Raw genomic sequence first — 18,391 nt, forward strand, 5'->3', positions numbered from 1 at the left:
GATTAATTGAGCTGTAGATGCCTTTGACACTGAGTGGAGGATGGAGAAGCTGGATTGCTTAATAATAACAGTACTTGCTACTCCTAATGGTGCTTGTAATACAATAGCACTTAGAATGTAATAATAATAATAATATGATTTGCCATGGTGTGTTTTCATCTCATTCTTGCTCTGCCCAAACAGACATTAATCCCAAACACTCTTCTCAGCAGAACCTGAATTCCTCAGGGCAGAAAGCACCTCTAGTAGCTATGGAAGTCTCAGAAGACCTCAGTTTCTCCCTTTACTTTGCTCAAGAACCCCACTTACATACCATCAGAGACCCAGGGAGACACCCTGCCCAAAGCCAGGCGCTCCCAGATACATGCAGACAGGGAATGGACTGATTTCCTGCCACAACTGTCTGCAGTGACACTTCCTGGTTCCCTGGCTACCTCTTGTGTTCTCTAGCCCTTCTTGATGGTCATGGGGAAAGTACATGAATCAGTTGATTTACAGTTAGTGTGCACTGTAGGTAGGGTCTAAGTACTGACACTTAGTACTCCCCACATTCCTGCATACACAAGAGTGTCACACACACACACACACACACACACACACACACACAAACACACACACACACACACACACACACACACACACACACACTCACATGCTCAGGCCATCCCTACAACTGGGACTATGGAGAACTCTGCTTTTGTAACTAGTTTATACCATGTGGTAAACTTTATCCACCTTACCCACAAGTGCTTTAAAAGCAGTCGGATGGAAGACAGAAAGTCAAAGAGATCTAATAGGTAAGGAGTGGGGGACGGGGCTAGAGTGATGTCTCCTGCTCGTGAGATGCAGCAGCCCATGGACAAAGGCTGCTCTAGATGTTTGGAGCTCACTCAAGCCGAGCGGCAGAAGGAAACAGAGATGTCATCCGTCTAGCCTCAATAAAGTGAATTGGCCAGTGACAGGCATGAATTGGGAAGAGGGTCCTGGGCTGCAGGTGACAACAAAATCTGTGAAAATCTTGATTGTCACAGCCTGAGAAGAGTCCCATCATGTTAAGCCAAACTGATGACCTGCACGGGCAGCTAACATTGTGATCACTTGTATGATGATAGGAAATTGATACTGTGCACCAATGTCAAACAACAGGAGAAGACAAGAGATTGGCAGGGGAGAAATGGCAAATCCTCTCACACACCACGTGACCGGAAGACAGGCAGGATTCAACCTTCGCTGAGCCTCACTTTTCTGCTTTACAGAACCACAACTCTACCTTGCAGGGTCACTGTTGCTGCTTAAAGATCTTGAATATAGGGCCTGGGAAGATAGCTCTGTCAGCAAAAGGCTTGACATGCCTTGCATGGAGACCTGAGTTTGATCCCTGGGACCTACCCAAAACTCTGGGCAAGGTGACATGCCGTCATAATCGCGTTGCTGGGAAAAGGGTGGTAGATGGAACCCTAGAATTTGACAACCAGCCAGCAGAACTTACTCAGTGAGCTCCGGGCCAGGGAGATCATCTGAGAAAACAAGGTGGATGATGCCTGTGGAGCACCTCAAAGGACAACCTCTAGTGACTGTGCTTATACACATGTTTGTCCCTTTACATACAAAGATCAAGTGCTTGGAGTGACATCTAGCACCCCACTACACCCAGAGCCAGAGAGAGCTCTTGCTACTGCTCCAGCTTGTGAAAATGGGTAGATTTTTATTAATACATCTTCTTGAGGGTAGACAACATTGCTAGCTCAACAGACAGTAGAGGTGGTGACATGACTCTCTCTAAATTAGTAGGACTTGTGCCTGTTTAAGAACTCCGTGACAGGAGTCAGCACCACCTCCCTCTCTCCTAAGCCTCATCAGACAGATGTTCTGGACAGTCAGAGGGGACATTCCTGTTATGTTTCCGGAGATACTGAGCCAGAGACATCCACAGAGCCCGCTTCTTACTTCAGTTTGATTTATTTTCTACGAGCAGCCTGGTGCACCCAGGAACAAGCTGACTTGCGCTCAGGAGAAACTCAAAAGTGTGTGCCAGAGCTGAAAGCAAAGACAGGCATGAGTTCTATCTTTTATTAAATAAATGAAACACAAGTACTTCTAACTCAGGTCTGGGAGCCCCAAGGGGACTGATCTTTGCTCTCACCCTGTTTGTTCAACATCAACAAAGGTGTTTGCCTAATAATTGGGTCTTCTGAACCGCCACAATGCTTCTATGCCTCCACCCCAAGCCACCCCAAGCCAGGGCACTTTATAGAAGGCTATTCCAGAAGCTACCGCAGGTACTGTTCTTACACATCCCTGTTCCACCTGGACTGAACCCTCCTAAATCCTACAGATACACCTGCCTTGCCTTGGTAACCAGATGGCACAGGCATAGTCAGTGTAGTGCCATTGTGAGGCCATGGGCTAGACTCTTCCTTCCACATCAGCTCTGAGGAGGATGAAGGCATAACTGGCTCACATCCATTCTCCACGATTCTGTAGACCTGGGGCTAGTGCTGCATTTTCTTTGGAGATAACTCGCCTCATGCCTCATTCTCCCTTCACTGGACATTCACGGACCTTCCTAAACTCTCACCATGAGGAGAACACACATGGAGGGACAAAGCAGAGTATCTTGGGCACAGCAGGTTTTTAGCCTGCCACGTAGCTTGGGACAACTGGCTGTCTTCACTCATCGAGGGACGGGTCCCACCTCTGAGGTTTTCATCTCTCTCCCTGGAAAGGCCTGTGAGCAGCCACAGGAAAGCAGTTCCTTCATTCAAATGCCCCCCCCGAGCATGTGGCATTGTAGATAGGTGTGCCCACTGACTTCTGCTGCCAAGGCTTCCACAGTTCCCTGGCAATGTTGCTCCTCTTTCTTCAAGTCTCAGGGTTAGCAGTTCCCATGGCCAGGGCCAAGGGCAGAACCCTTGAGCAGAGTTCTCCTCACAGACATTTCTGAGTGTCTGGAAGCCTGCTTTGAAGGAAGCGGGGCTGTACCAGCTTCGAGACCAGTCAAACCCCATCCCTTCCCATGCGTGTGCCTTGAGGCAGTTCACAATTCTGACCTGTTTAGGACAGTCACACTCATCTCTCTGGATGAGGACAATTGTCTCACTGTTGTCCGATGAATAATCTTCTGCTTCTGATTGTGACTATTGGTCTGGGACATCCTTTTATGATAAACTACCATCAAGAGAATGGTGCTAATTTAGGCCTACTGGGGTGGGGGGTGTTCGAGCTTTTCCTATTTCCCTGCCTCACACAGGACAGGCTACCCTTGTGAAAGAGTATGAAGTCTCAAAGAAAATTCAAAGGACAAAAAGCAAAACTTGAAACATTAGTTAATGCCCCTGGAACCTCCTTCTGACTCTCCCTACCACTGCTCTTTACAAACACGCCCACACTTTCCAACGGTGACTCAGAGCACACTTGCGAGGAGGATCCTCGCCGAACACCATGCTGGAGTCACACCTCCTCCTAAAGAGGCTGTTAGGCTGTGTGGGCCCAGCAGACATCTGTCTCTGGGGTACCTGCCACCTCTCAGGCATGCATTCAGGGGGAAGGGGGTAGGGGTGGGGGAGACGTTCAGAGCTCAGACAGACTCATGGGGGAGCTTTTACTTCATTATTCTACCCAGAGCTGATATAAATCTGCATTTATTCACCAAAGTATACTGGAATATGCAGAATGTCTCTCCTAAAGGGCTCGATAAAGCTGAAATATGTGTGGACTCTTAATAATTTTACAATAAACTACACTTTAGAATCAATTGCTCTGGCACCCAGAAAGTTGGCCGACTGATGGATTGTAGTTCTGGCTGGCTGGCTGGCTGGCTGGTTGGTGTATATGTGTGTGTGTGTGTGTGTGTGTGTGTGTGTGTGTGTGTGTGTGTGTGTTTGTGTGTGTGTGTTTATGTGTGTGTATGTGTGTGTGTGTGTGTTTGTGTGTGTGTGTTGTACTCTTTCAATGAAAGTGTGAACAATCTGCAAAAAAAAAAAATCAGACATAGTAGAAACTGTAGTTCTAACTAGGTGAGCCTAATTTTGAAATTTTTTTTCTAATGAGAGGTCTGGAGTTGAGAAAGCCAGAGGCAGACATCAGAAAATGATATCTCCAGGTGGATATAGTCAATGGGGGGAGAAAGGGTTGGGGACAGCGAGAAGGCAAGATTCACCAGCCATCAACTGAGGATTAGAAGCCTCCTCACTGCTACTCATGAAGCACCATTATCTTACTTTGCCAACGGGTCTGTGATGATTAATCTCGATTGACAGTTTGATGGGATTAGAATCGTGTAGGAGAAAAGCCCTGGGGCATGCCTGTGAGGGTGTTTCCGGGGAACTTGAACTGAGGAGAGAAGATCCGCTCTGAATGGGGACAGCACGTTCCCCTGTACCCAGTTCTGGGCTGAATGAAAATGGGAAAGGGGTTGGAACACCATTTCAAGTTCACATCTCTCTGCTTCCTGATTATAAGTGGAATGTGACCAGCCCTTCATGTTTTCCTGTCCCTATCCAATATACCTTCCTGCCATGGTGGACTCTCTCTTGTCAAATTTCACCCAAATAAAACCTTCCTTCCTTCTTTCTTTTCCTCCCGTCTTCCCTCCCTTCCTCCCTCCCTCCCTTCCTCCTTCCCTCCTTCCCTTCCTTCCTCCGTCTTTCTCTTCCTCCTTCCTTCCCTCCTTTTCTCTCCCTTCCCTCCCTCCCTTCTTCCCTCCTTCCTTCCTTCCTTTCTTTCTACCTACCTTCCTTCTTTCCTTCCTTTACTCCCTCCCTCCTTCCTTCTTTCTTTCCTTCCTACTTTGACCAGACATCTTGTCATAGAAACAAGAAAAGTAACAACTATGAAGTCCTATAGGTAAAGCAGTGGCCACATGAACATCTAGCATAAGGCAGGCACAGAGTAAAAGCCACACTCCCTATGCTCTGAGGCCCTGCCTGCCTCTATGATACAAAGCACTGCTACCACCACTGTCGTCATACTCCTCCTGTGCCCAGCATGTGTGTGGGGGACTCCTCTAAAAGTGACCTTTCAGTTCTGAAAAAATGGGATTTGTTCTGAAGACCCTTGGGCTCTTAGTTTACAAGTCGGGTACCAGGTTTAGGCCTCATGAAGCCATGTGACCACAGATCACCAGGGCACAGTATGGTCAGCAGTACCTCTTGATGACAGAGAAGTGCCCCACCCCTACCCCACCCCCACCTCAATCAATCATGGCTAGCCTTGAATTCCATTTTCCTTTTGACACACTATTCTTAGCTCTAACCTGACCTCAGGTTTTGACATCTCCCACCCTCTGCGGAGTTCCAAACTCTGCGTCTTGGATCCTGAATAAACCACCTCATCGGTCCCTCATACCCTTTGGTTCAAGTCTACCCAGGCTGGAATGAGAGGAAGAGCACTCGAGATTCAGCAGTTACCCGTGACTATGTGGGCTACATATGTGCAGAGGCATCCTAGGGATAGGGAAGCGATTCCCAGGCTGGACTGCAGCCAACCAACCCCCCCCCCCTGGGCTCCTTTTAGCTGGAGAGCTTTTGAGAGGATGAACTGAATTCATTTTGGATGTAAGGAGATGAGCCAGAACTCCCATGCCCAGAACTCAAGAATGTGAAGAAATAATCCATTCGCCCACTAGATAAACATTGGTTGAGTATCTATTATGCTCCTGTGAGCCACTAGGTTTACAGAGATGGAGGAGACAGACTTGGTCTGGACTTTATGAAGCTTAGAGCCTGGGCAGGGCTAACTGTGAGCAAGGCTGGCAAGCTGCCTCAATGGGTGAGAGTACTTACTGTGTTTGGACCTGAGTTTAAATATGTGTGCATGCATAAGCTGAACATGACCACTATGCCTGAACCTCGGTGTTTAGATGTTGAGATAGCTAGATCCTGGGAGCTAGCTGGCCAGCCAGCCTAGCAGAAATGGAAGCTTCCGTTTTAGTGAGGGAGACCTAGAGCAAAAGACCAAGATATCAGATGTCTTTCTCTGGCATGCACATGTGATTGTGAGTGTATGCATCCGTGAGTGTGTGTGTGTGTATGTGTGTGCTTGTGTGTGTGTGCATGTGTATACATGTGTGCATTATTAGTGTGTGTATGTGCATGTATGCATGTGTGTTTGTGTGGGTACAAGTGTATATGTTTGTGTGTGTTTAACTAAGTTGGAAGAGCCTACAGCATGAGCATACCACACACACACTGTTAAAGTGACAACACACTCAACCTGGTGATGTGTCAGGAAGACTTCGGTGGAAAAGTGCCATTTAAAGAATACCTGGAAGATGGACAGGGCCGGCTCGCCATAGAAAGGAGTGAAAGATTGGGATAAAGGCATTCACCCTTTCTCCAGAAACTAATTGCCTTTTCTCTCTGTCTGCCCTGGTTCCCCTTCCAGTAATAATTTTAGCAATTTCAATTACTTATGGCTAATCTTGCTGATAAGCCTTTGGAAAATAAATACAAACTCAAGTCTGCTTGGCAGTAAAAGGAACCAAGGGGAGGAAGGCCAGCCGAGCATACCTTTTTTGCTGAAGGAGGGAGTGCCTGGGACGTGGAAGGGTGATTACTGCAGGGCTTGCTAAGACCTGGCTATAATTGTGACAGAAAAGACCTAAGCAGGCTCTGCTAAACAGGCGGGCCACATGGGGCCTCCATTGAGTGTGTCGTTCTCCCCAATTTCCAGAAAAACAGTTCTATCCCCAGGACATTGTGAATTGGATTGCCCCCAAACAACGCACAGAGAAACAAGTCCAAAGCTTAGAAAGACCCTCAGAGATCACCTTGTGCAAAACCATAATAAACAGACAGAGAACTAAGCTCAGCAAGAGGGAATGGCTTGTGTAGACAACAGAATGACTAAGCGGGGCGGTTAAGAGCTAACTGCCTGGCTTTATGATCTGGCTCCACTACAAGCAAGAGACCAAAGCATTGTCAGCCTCGGCTCTTGTCAATGGGAACGACGGAGCTGTTTCTGCTGGAGCTGATGTGAGGCTTACGTGGGAAAATGACCACGGCGTAGTGTTTACAGGGCCCTGTACAGAAAAGTCATTCAACAGACAGCAAGTACAGCCATCGTTGTCACCCAGCGTCAGGGATTAGCTGTTGATGTTCAGGTGGCTTCACTGCCAGCCCAGTGCCTTGACTCCTCCTCCTGCCAAAATTATCTCCCCTTTGCTTCTCTCTAGATTCCCCCAGGGGACAAGTCTGGGGAGCTACTGCTTTCATATGCACCCCATAGTGGTAGCAGAGAGATGGTGGTAGTGACAGAGATCCGGGCTACCTGTGAGGCTAGAGGATGCCCAGGCTCCTCATACTCACATTTTCCACCTTATTGGCATCTCATGAGACTTTTGACTTAACTCCTAGATCTCTGCAATTCTTGCCAAAAAGATGGTAGCTCCCTCCTATGGGCACATCGCCTGCCTGAGCTCTCTGACAGTAGATTAGGGTGATCTTATCTTTCCTATTAGGAAGTGATTGCAGCTCTTGCTGTGTTCATTAACAGCTGGAGAACCCATCCAGATTTATTAGCTCTAACCTAGCTTTCTCCTTCACCTCTTCTTTTCAACCCGTCAGCCACAATACCAGATAGAGCTTTGCCCAGAGCCCCAATTCTTCATGTCCTGTATCTAACCTGCTGTGTCTTGGGAAACAAAGGTTTCTCCAACCACGGTGAGGCAGGCTGGAGGACAGAGACTTTATTCCATTCCACTCAGCAGACAAATAAAGTATATTTTGGGTGCACCCCATCCAGGCAGGCACATTCTAAGCCCCCAGCAATCTTGGTTACTGGGGATCCAACAGGTGCTAATACCCACTCTTAGGATCAGTTCTCATCTAAACAGACAAGCCAAGGTCCTGGTGTCAATTGCTCTTGCAGCATACACAAAAGAGAAGCACAGTATCCGTTAGTAATTCAATAATGTGGTAGAGATTACTTGCTAACAACCAAACCTATTTCCTCTTCTGCCTAGGCACAAAACTAAACTACATTTCCCAGACACCTTGGCAGTGATGTGCAGTCATGTAATGAGATCTAGCCAATGGAATTGTAAGAAGGGATCTGCAGCACTTCAAGGCTTGTCTCTTAAATTTCTCTGTGTGTGAGCCTCCATGGTTTCCCCCACTCTGGGCTTTATGAGATACATTTATAAGCTAGAAGATGCCTGGTACCCTAAGTGACCTTATTTGAGGCTATTTCTATCAGGGCTACCCTTGTTGAACTTCCGGTAAGAAATGTACAGTCTGCCTTCTATATCTGTGGGTTCTGCACCATGGATACATCCAATAGATGACTGAAAATAGTCAGGGAACATGAGGTCTGTGCTGAGCAAGCACAGATACCTTCTCACTGTTCCCTAAATCTTTCCAAATAATAACCGCTAGCATTTACATTATAGTAAGTATTCATCTAGAGACCATTTAAAGTATGTGGAAGAGAATACCACAATCATTTAAAGGAGGAACTTGAACATATGCATCATTTTTTTTTAATTCAGAAAGGGTCCTAGAACCCATCCCTTGCCGTAGTAAGAGACCGCATGTTTGCCTGTGCACAGTGAAACTGTGGGCCTTGTGGGTTGGTTAGCTGTAGCAGTTAGCTCTGCTTAGCAGCCACATTGCCGCCAACAGCTATTTTCAAATGTCTACTAAGAGCTTTTAGGGATAGGCATTACCCCTATTCACATCTTACCAATGGGAAAATCAAAGTCCCAAGAGCCCCAGGTCCATGCAAGTCACTGCACCCCCCAGAAACAGGCTTCTCACCTGTCCTGAACGTCCATCAGGGTTGGGCTCTTAAACACAAGCTGCCTTCTCTTACTACAAAGATTCTTCATTAGAAGGACCCTCAACTACACCCGTGGGGGTCTTGACTTTCCCAATCTGCAAACTCTAACGAGAAAGAAGTCTATCTGAGCATTTCTCACCCACCAGAGAGGCTTGTACTAAGAGATGAAAATTAAGAAATACTGGCTTGGTTGTAGGGAAACTCCACCTCCTGTGCATTGCTGTCGGGATTGAAGCATGGTGCAGTCATTCTAGAGAAAGGTTTGGTGATTTTTCAATAAATTAAAATGTGATGACCGTCTAGTACAGCAAGTTCTCTTGTTAGGTGCATAACCCAGGAGGAGTGAAAGCAGAAAGTGAAAGAGATATTTACACATGCATGCTCTTGAGACTATTAGCCACAACACCAGACACTGATGAGTCTGATGTGCAGAATGAGATATATATACACCATGCTATATTATTCAGCTTGAAGAAGGATGAGACTTAAAGATGCCATCTACATAAAACAAGCCAGACACAAACGGATAAATATTGTATAACTTCATTTCCATGAAGCACGCAGTCATATTAAGTAAAAGATGTAGAAGTGGGTTTTGTGGCCAGCAGCTGTCTGGGAGGAGGAGGGGATCAGGATGCCTGTGTAACAAGAGCAGTGTTTCAGTTTGGGAAGATGGAAGAGGTAGACATGGAGGGTGAAGATGATGGTCAGCAATGCGAACATGCCTAATGCCACTGAAAGACACACCAAACTAAGCTGGTAAGCTTTATGGTGGGTATTTCTATCATAATAGAATTTTTGTTAAGACAAAGGAGATGATATTCTGATATGTGGCAAGATACGGATATACCTAGAAAACATCACAATAGTGCAATAAGCCAGACACCAACTAAGTCAAATTGTATAAGGTCCCTGGATGAGAAACAAGAAGAACTGCATTCACACAGAAGAAAGAAGAGAGGTTGCCAGGGTAGAAGAAACTGGAGTTGTTGGTTTTGTGTTTCCTTGGGTCTTAGAAATGGTGCTGATGGTTTATATATGGGAATGTGTTGACATCACTGAACTGTAAACTTAAGTGCTTAAAATGGAAAATTTAATGTTATATAGACTTACACACACACACACACACACACAGCAGTGACAATGAAGAAAGCAAGCATATAAGAGAAAGAAGGAAGGTTGATTGAGTGACTTCTGCACCAGGGCAGGAACCAGCTCTCTGTGTGTATGTGTTGCCTTATGGCTTTGCACAGTGATTGTCTTTGCCCTGCTTTGCCCCTTTCTCAGCCCATGATCTCCCTCTTCAGCCCAATGCTTACCTATTTTGCTGGCCAGGCCTCACTTCCTCCTATTAGCTTCCATTATACTGACCTCTGGCCATGCACACCTCTGGCTTTCTATGACTTCTCGTGTTTTGTAATTTGAACCCCATGAGCCAACCCCCTGTCCCAGGGCTCCCACATCACCTGGGTGCCAGTTCCATCTCCTGATCGAAGACCTGCTCTCCTGGAACTGATGTGTGCCTCATTACAATCATAAATGGGGGCAAGAAGTTGCTTTGCTGATTGATTGTACCACCAAATATGAGCACCCCTAAATCTATCTAGAAAAAAAATAAGAGAATTAATGTTCTCTTGTGCACTGTGACTGCATACTTTTATTCTGGCCAGAGCGGGGACATTGACTGAAACGCAGGTCTATATTCTGCTGCTGAAGTGTCTCTCATTACCTTACACCTTCTTGTCCCCCAGCCACCAAGTTAGGTTTCTTTGGATTCAGCAGCCTGGCTTTTAAGCCATAGAGTTTGCTGGGCTCTGCCAGACCCAAGAGCAGCCTCATTTTTTTCCCTGACTCAGCAACACTTCCTGCATCAATCTTCCCTGTCACTCAAACTTTAAAGTTGGCATGCACACTCTCCCCAGTGCCCAGGCCCTGACTGAGAAAGAAACTATGCTTTGTGTAGCATGAACAAGGTTCAGTGGATTGATGGCTTAATGTTTAATTTATGATTGGTCATTTTGTCCTAAACTCTTGCTATAGGTCATCAACAGATCGAACCCAGAGCTGTCAGTTTAATTCATTTATTGCAGATGCCCTATGTCAATCAGTGTTCTTAACACCTGGCTGGGACTGGGATGTGGGGACCTGGTCAATACTCAGTAATTATTGGCATAGATACAAACAACCTGAAATGGAAAGCATGCTCATGCATATAATAACCGACCATTCACTAGAAATAAAGGAAACAATATTTTGGGAATCATTCTCCGGGGAGCAAAATGTTTCCTGTTCCTGTGAACCTACAAGAAGTAAAGCCAAGACTCTCTAACATAATAGCTCCCCTTTATTAAACTCTTATTGTGAGCTGATTGCTCTTCTGAGCTAGGTACAGGGCCCACTGACCAAAGAGGTCACCAGAGCTCAGGCAGGTTAAGTAGTCGGTACAGCAGGTAGCTCCTCAGGCTAGAGGCTAAGGGCCTGTCTATTGCATGCCCAGGTCTGTGTCTTTTCCAGTTCTCTATCCTGGTTTTCAAGAGGCAGACCTGAGACCTTACATCACTGTTGCAAAAGTGAGAGAGAGGGGACAAGATGGGGTTTCCCGAGGGCCCGAGAGGGAGTGAGAAAGAAGAAAACGCCTGCGACTTGTGTGGTTGAGGGAGCTTCAGAGTATGTTGGAGCTCCTCCTACACTACAGAGCCCTTCTGCACTGCTTCCAAACACTGAAAGCTCCAGTCAGCAAGTCTGGCCCCCAAACTACATTTTACCCCTACTGAATCCTCTTCCTGCTGGAAAAACTATGTACTGGAAAGCAGCCTTCAGAACATTCTCCCACTGATGGATTGCTGCAGCGTTCCTGCTTCTGTTTCTTGACTGTTTCCCAAGCAGCATCACTCCAATGGTGAGATTGGTGAGATCTTTGCTTTCTGCTTGAAATCCCACAGGCAGGCCTGAGTCCTGATGGTTTCAGGTGCAAAGAACTCTGGCTGAGGCAGAGCACAGAGTTATTTTCACCCAGTGCCCACCAACAAGGAGGAAAGCATGAAAAAGCCACATGGTTCCTTAGGGACTCAGGAGGCTTTGTCACAGACCATTCAGAAAAGTCCATGGTAAGGTTCTCTTATCTCTAAACAGGGCCCTGAGAGTCTGTGAGGCTTTCCTAAAGTCACCCAGAGAAGACAATGTACTATGAAGATTTGGTATCCTAGCCTCCTGACTTGAGAGTAAATTTCTCTTACTAGAGAACATCGTCACCCTCCAAGAAGAGAGCAGGGTGATAAACAGTATGGCCCATGGCAGATCGGAAGTTGTTCTCCTACAAACCCAAGCCAGCACCCCAATCTATTTCTGACCAGTGCTGGGGAACTATTCCCTTCTGTTTGCTTAGTGGCTTGGTGATATGGAGATGCCCAGCTCCATCCTTAGCTACTGCCGCTGTCTGACGCAAGGTGCCTCCGTGGCCGGCTAGTACAGTGCAGGCAGCCTCACCCCATCCACCCGCCTTTCTTCCCTCCTCTCTCGGTCCACACCCCCACCACAGTCTCAGACAAAAAAAGCAGAACTGTACTTTAATCTCTCTCCTCTCCTGCCAACTTGCCCAGGCTGCCCCAGATACCCCCTCACCTTAAGCAAACCCATCTGCATTGCCATGGGAATAGCCTAATCCTCTTCTCCACTTTTACATGTTAATTTTTTGGATTCACAGCTGCAGTGTTAGATAGAAGGGGAAAAAAAGGCAAACAAAGGAGTTTTTTTTTCTATTTTGCATTTTGAGGGGAGTGAGGGGGACTTCTGGGGTTCTGGTGACATTCTATTTCTGGATGTACAGGCTGCTTACACAGGTGTGCTCACTTGGAGATGGCGCTTTGCTCTGTGAATATACATTATGCATGGTGTTCTGCATGCACACCAGACTTGAATAAATGGTTCCATGGGCTAGGCATGGTGGCAGACACCTGTAACTCCAGCCCTCAGGAGGCTGAGGTAGAAAGATTACCATTAGTTCTGAGGTCACCCTGTGCTACAAGTAAAAAACAGTTATAGTAAACCACAATGTTAGGTATAGGCCGGAAGTTTGAGGAACCAGCCATGTACTCTCAAGTGCAAACCAATGACTTCCTTGAATGGATGGAGGGAAACCCCATACCAGAAGGAAGAGATTGGTTCATTCTGGGTTAGCAATTCCAAGGCAGCCCCAAAGCGGGAGCTGTCCACGGTACCGATGGTCAATCCAGACCTGTTTCTTTAAACAAGCATCTCTTAAATACTGCAGGACCATGAAAGAGAGTTGTCCCAGTTCCCAGAAGGGAGACTGCATGACCTTCTAAACCATCCTATGCACACTGTCAGCAAAGTCTTTACTAACAAGCCACCTTTCTCTTTGTAAGGTTGAAGCATCCAAGCTGTGAGGCTGAATTCTGTTTATTAGCAAGCATCTTACAGCTCACTGGTTATTTTCAAAGAAGGGTGTCAACAGAATGGTGGATAAAAACAAGTGATCTCACAACCCTAGGAATTCATGAGTTTAAAGGCCCTTGCTGTTTTCTGGGCATGCCACGAATCATCTGAGGGTATAGTCTCTTATCCTGGAGCAGTCTTCCTTTCCTTGGGTGTATAGAAGGACCCTACCTTACTTCAACAGCTTTCTTCAATGAAGTTGCTCTTTATTGCCCTAGGATGAGCATGTAGTCTGCGCCCAATTCTAGAAGTAGAATTCTCTATATTTTACTGTCTGAATTTTTTTTTGGTTTTTACAAAGCATGCTACGCTCCTTGCTATGACGGTGATGGGCTGAACCTCTGAAACCAGGCAGCCCCAATTAATGTTTGCCTCTATGAGAGTTGCCTTGCAATAGGAATACTAACCAAGACACAGTATACAAGAAATACTCAGGAGCACATCTGAGAGCACATCTGGATGAAGGGGCTATCTAGTATCATTATTTGGGTGTGAAATACCCCTTACAGGCTCTGTGTTTGAATGCTTGTTTCCCAGCCAATGACATTTGGGGAAGTATGCAGTCCTGGGAAGGTAGGCATCTAGCTGAATGAAGACGCTCAATGAAGACGCTCACTGAGGGCTGAGCCTTATAGATTACAGCCTGATTCCAGTTCCAGCCCCATCCCACTATGTCCATATTTAAAAATGGGGTATGTTTCAAACTCCCAAGTTTCCAGCCTGACTCCCAGACATGCCTTAACCAACATGATGGGACTGTCCCCTCAAACTGTGAGTCAAAAGAAATCCTTCCTCCGGCATGCTGCTTCTTGTCAGGTATTTAGTCACAGCACTGAGAAAAGTCATGACTACCCCGAGTCAAGTGACTTGTAAAATAAAACAAACTTCTCTGGATGCTGATCGGTAATAGTACGCAGAAGAACAACAAAACATTGTCCAGCCTGCGAGCTGAGAAAATCAAGGGCCAGCTAAACCATGAAGCCTGAACAGCAGTCAAGATGCAAAAGCCCAGGTGGGACCCCAGGGCTCTTGACCATAAGTACATGCTGCCTTAGAAGGTCATTTGTGGTGCCACTTTTCTCAAACTCTAAAGTTAGGGAGGTGGGACACAGTGGCTGCTAAGGTTTAGCAGTGGGAGGAAGGGTATGACAGGTGGAACTCACGAGCAGAGGCCTAAGGAAAGCCGCACTGGGACCCACGATGGACAAATATATATAGCTACCTTTGTGACTTCTTAGATATCTCCGCATGATTCCTACATAAAAGTTACACATTTTAAGAGATCAGATTTTTAATTACATGTCTTTGTGTGCTAGTGTGAGCATGTAAGTGCAGATGCCTGCAGAGTCCGAAGGGGACATTGGATCCCTTGGAGCTGGAGTTATAGGTGGTTGGGAGCCATTCATGAGGATAGAAAGAACCAAACTTGGGTCCTTGCAAAACCAGTAGGTGCTCTTAACCACTGAGCCATGACTTCAGCTCTGATTATTTATTTTAATGCTTGTTTGCTTAGTTTCTAACTGTTTTTGAGCTGACTATAAACATAAATAAATACTATATCCATATATATTTACACCCATATATAATTTTCATGTTCGTTCGTTTGTTTGTTTTGAAACAGAGTTTCCCTGTGTATCTCTGATTGTCCTGGAACTTACTCTGTAGACCAGGCTGGCCTTGAACTCAGAGATCCACCTGCCTCTGCATCCCTAGTGGTGGGATAAAAGACCTATGCCACCACCAGCCAGCATTTTCACAGTTCTTAATGCTTTACAATTTCAAAATGGTTCCACGTGTTAAATTCTGTAATTTAAACACAGCCCAGTGATGTAGCTATTCATGTCCATATCTGATGAATCAGCACACCACACACAGCTCAATGCTTTGTTGAAGGGCACATGGCTGTTATTTTGGCTCAGCTAAAACTTAAACCTAATCCAATAAAGTTCTAGTGTGCTCATCCGTAAAATAAGAGGTCTATCTAAGATGACCCACGGAGACACATATGGTTACAACACCATCAGACATGCATACTTCTTGTGCCCTAGTTTTCCTCCTTCTGAGTTATCATTGTGGCTGGGGGGTTGTGGTGGGGGGATGACACTCTACTGCAGACCAGAAACTGTACCCACTGAGGAGGCTCACCCATCACCCAGCTGCCCTGAGGAATCACTGCTATAAAACCACTGGCGGAGGAGATGAACGTAAGAGCCTCCAAATCCCCATTCTCGTGGGGCGAGAAGTGTTGGCATGTGCGTCCCACAGGCTTATGGATGTTGTGTCTTCAGGATGCTTAGACACTATGTTGGCTTTTGCTCTTTCTGCCTCCTTTCCCCACAAACCATCTTCCAGATATCATCTCATCAGGACCCTCTAGCCCTGGCCACTGACAACAGGATGCTAAGGAGGAGGACTGTGGAAATGTCTTACCAGGTTGGTGAAGATATATGTGTAGTAGGCAGACACCATTCCCAGTTCAGCTGCCTGCAAATGCAAAGAGAAGGAGATCAGGGAAAAGATGGTCACTGGAAGCACAGGACACCACCTCTACCATTTATCTGCCACCCCCCAAACCCTCAGCACAAAGTGGAGAGGAACACCTTGGCTGGTTCTCAAGTGGCCGTGGAAGCTACAGGATGAAAGGCGGAAACTTCAGCCTCTAGAGAATGTTTTATCCACCTCCCTCCAGGTGACATTCACATATCTGGTGTTCTTATGTATAACACATGGCCACAAATGGGAATAAGTATTACAGAAAGCAGACTGGATTTAAGGGAAATGAAGAAAATAAGGAGACATACTAGAATAACCTTCATGACTCCTAACAATGACACTGGCTAAGTTTTACCCACTATTAGGTCTGTGGTAGGTACTCTAAAGCCTTCTGATGGGTTAACCGAAGGGAGACAAGCACTGTTTTTCCTCTTCAACTCCCATTTTTCAGCAGAAGAAACTGGCACAACAATAACCAAGTCACTTGCATGAGATCACGTGGAGCGTAAATACCACAGCATGTAATCAAACCAAACCACACTGCCCCGCCCCCCACCCAGGACCACAAGCTTAATGGAAGTGCACCTACAGCGCTCTTGGGGACTGTGATGAGGAGTGAAACCTGCATTTCTCAGGATGTATACAAGGCCCGAGCAGGCTGTATCTGCAGCCATGTAGAGATCAAATGAGCCATTTGCAAACCCGATTCTTTTATTCCTGCTAAGGAACAAGTTGGCCATGACATGTTTCACCTTGATCACCATGCAGTAATGCCATCCCACAGCTGAGAAATGTGGTCGTGGAAGAGCCTCCCTTTTGTCTGCTCTCTGTAGCCATCACAAACACCCCTGACCAACCTTCCCTGTCAGTGTGCCTGGCTTTGAAAGTGACAGGTGCTATAGAAATTGACAAGGAGATCATGTAAGTAACGAGCCTGGCTCTCTCCAGGGCCCTCATCCCTCCTGACAGTCCCTTAGATTTTCATATATATCCTGCAGCCCCAGGGCCATTGGGAGATGGCTCTTGTCATAACTATTGTGGAGAAGGAAAGAAGAAACAAGACCAGGATAATTGCATTTTCCTCTTTCTTTCACAAGAACTCAAATAACTTTGCGAGCATTCTTAACTTTGAATCTCCCCAGCTGCTTGAGATTCAGGATGCACTGACACCACCATTGTCCCAGTGGGCACCTGAAAGGCTTGGTGACAAGATGAAGATGGAGTGGGGCTGCCGCGGAGTGCAAAGTTTCCATCAGGCTCCTCCCTTTAACATTTCCTTCCCCATTCTCAAGACAATGATAAGGCAGGAGGCCACCCTCTATTCACACCTTACTGTGCCCATTCACATCTTTCCTATGAGAGCACCAACTGCCTGGAACACTAGACCCATGTTACTACTGCAGACACATCCAGCCAGGAGCAGGCTAAGGGGCATAGTCAGTAGTTAAAATCCATTTTGTGAAACCTGCTTTCCTAGAGATAAAACACAAGAGATTCTTGCTTTTTAAGACATGAATTCTGGGTAAATATGGAGTTCATTGCTGAAACAGCCACTCAATAAAGTAGGGGATTACTGTGCAAAGCCTCCTCAAATCAAGAAGCTGCCAAGAGCTGCCAACCAGAGCATGGCTCCCAAGTGCATACCAGGGCCCCAGAAAGCCCGGTAAGCCCTAGGAGATGAATGAGGAGCCTTGTGGAAGACTGAGGATAGAGGCCAGGCTTGCTGGAAATACTGCCTGCATATGACTATGAAGATGTCAGGTGGGAAGCAAGGAAACAGGCTTCCCCCAAAAACTTCCCTGTTCATCAATTAGTTTGGCTGTAAAGATCCAAGAGTGTAAGTAAGAGGGGAGAGGAGAACCAGGTACACTGAAACTATTAGATGAGAAAGTAGGGAAAACCTTAGAACACATAGGCACAGGAGAAAATTTCCTGAACAGAACACTAATGGCTCGTGCTCTAAGGTCAAAGATTGACAAATGGGACTTAATGAGATTGCAGAGTTTCTGTAAGGCTAAGGACACTGTCAAGAAAACAAAACGGCAGCCAACAGAGTGGGAAAAGATCTTTATCAACCCCACATCAGATAGAGGTCTAATATCCAAGGTACACAAAGATCTCAAGAAGCTAGACACCAGAGAATCAAACAACCCTATTAAAAATGGGGTACAGAGCTAAACAAAAAGTTCTCAATTGAGGAATATGGAATGGCTGAGAAGCATCTAAGGAAGTGCTCGACATCCTTAGCCATTAGGAAAATGCAAATCAAAACAACCCTGAGATTCCACCTCACACCAGTCAGATTGGCCAAGATCCAAAACTTAGATGACAGCAGATGCTAGTGAGGATGTGGAGAAAGAGGAACACTTCTCTACTGTTGGTGGGGTTGTAAACTGGTACAACCACTCTGGAAATCAGTCTGGTGATTCCTCAGAAAATTGGACATAGTACTACCTGAAGATCCAGTTATTCCACTTCTGAGCATATACTCCAGAGACACCCCAATATACAACAAAGACACATGCACCACAATGTTCATAGCAGCTCTATTTATAATAGCCAGAAGCTAGAAAGAACCCAGATGTCCTTCAATAGATGAGTGGATACAAAAATTGTGGTACATGTACACAATGGAGTACTACTCAGCTATCAGAAACAATGAGTT

At 46.1% G+C, this 18,391-nt stretch overlaps 1 protein-coding gene across 1 annotated transcript in view; it reads right to left on the reverse strand.

The window, feature by feature from the left end:
* The window catches only part of GRIK4 (glutamate ionotropic receptor kainate type subunit 4), a gene marked incomplete at both ends in the record, with an annotated part of 286,472 nt that overhangs the window by 117,755 nt on the left and 150,326 nt on the right, over window positions 1-18,391 (reverse strand). Inside the window, one exon of the mRNA XM_080929959.1 lies at window positions 15,664-15,717. Coding sequence (XP_080786085.1) covers window positions 15,664-15,717 — 54 coding nt within the window. The remainder of the gene's footprint in view (window positions 1-15,663; window positions 15,718-18,391) is intronic.

Source organism: Micromys minutus (assembly GCF_963924665.1).
Source record: "Micromys minutus genome assembly, chromosome: 16".
In the NCBI taxonomy this organism is placed as follows: Eukaryota; Metazoa; Chordata; class Mammalia; order Rodentia; family Muridae; genus Micromys; species Micromys minutus.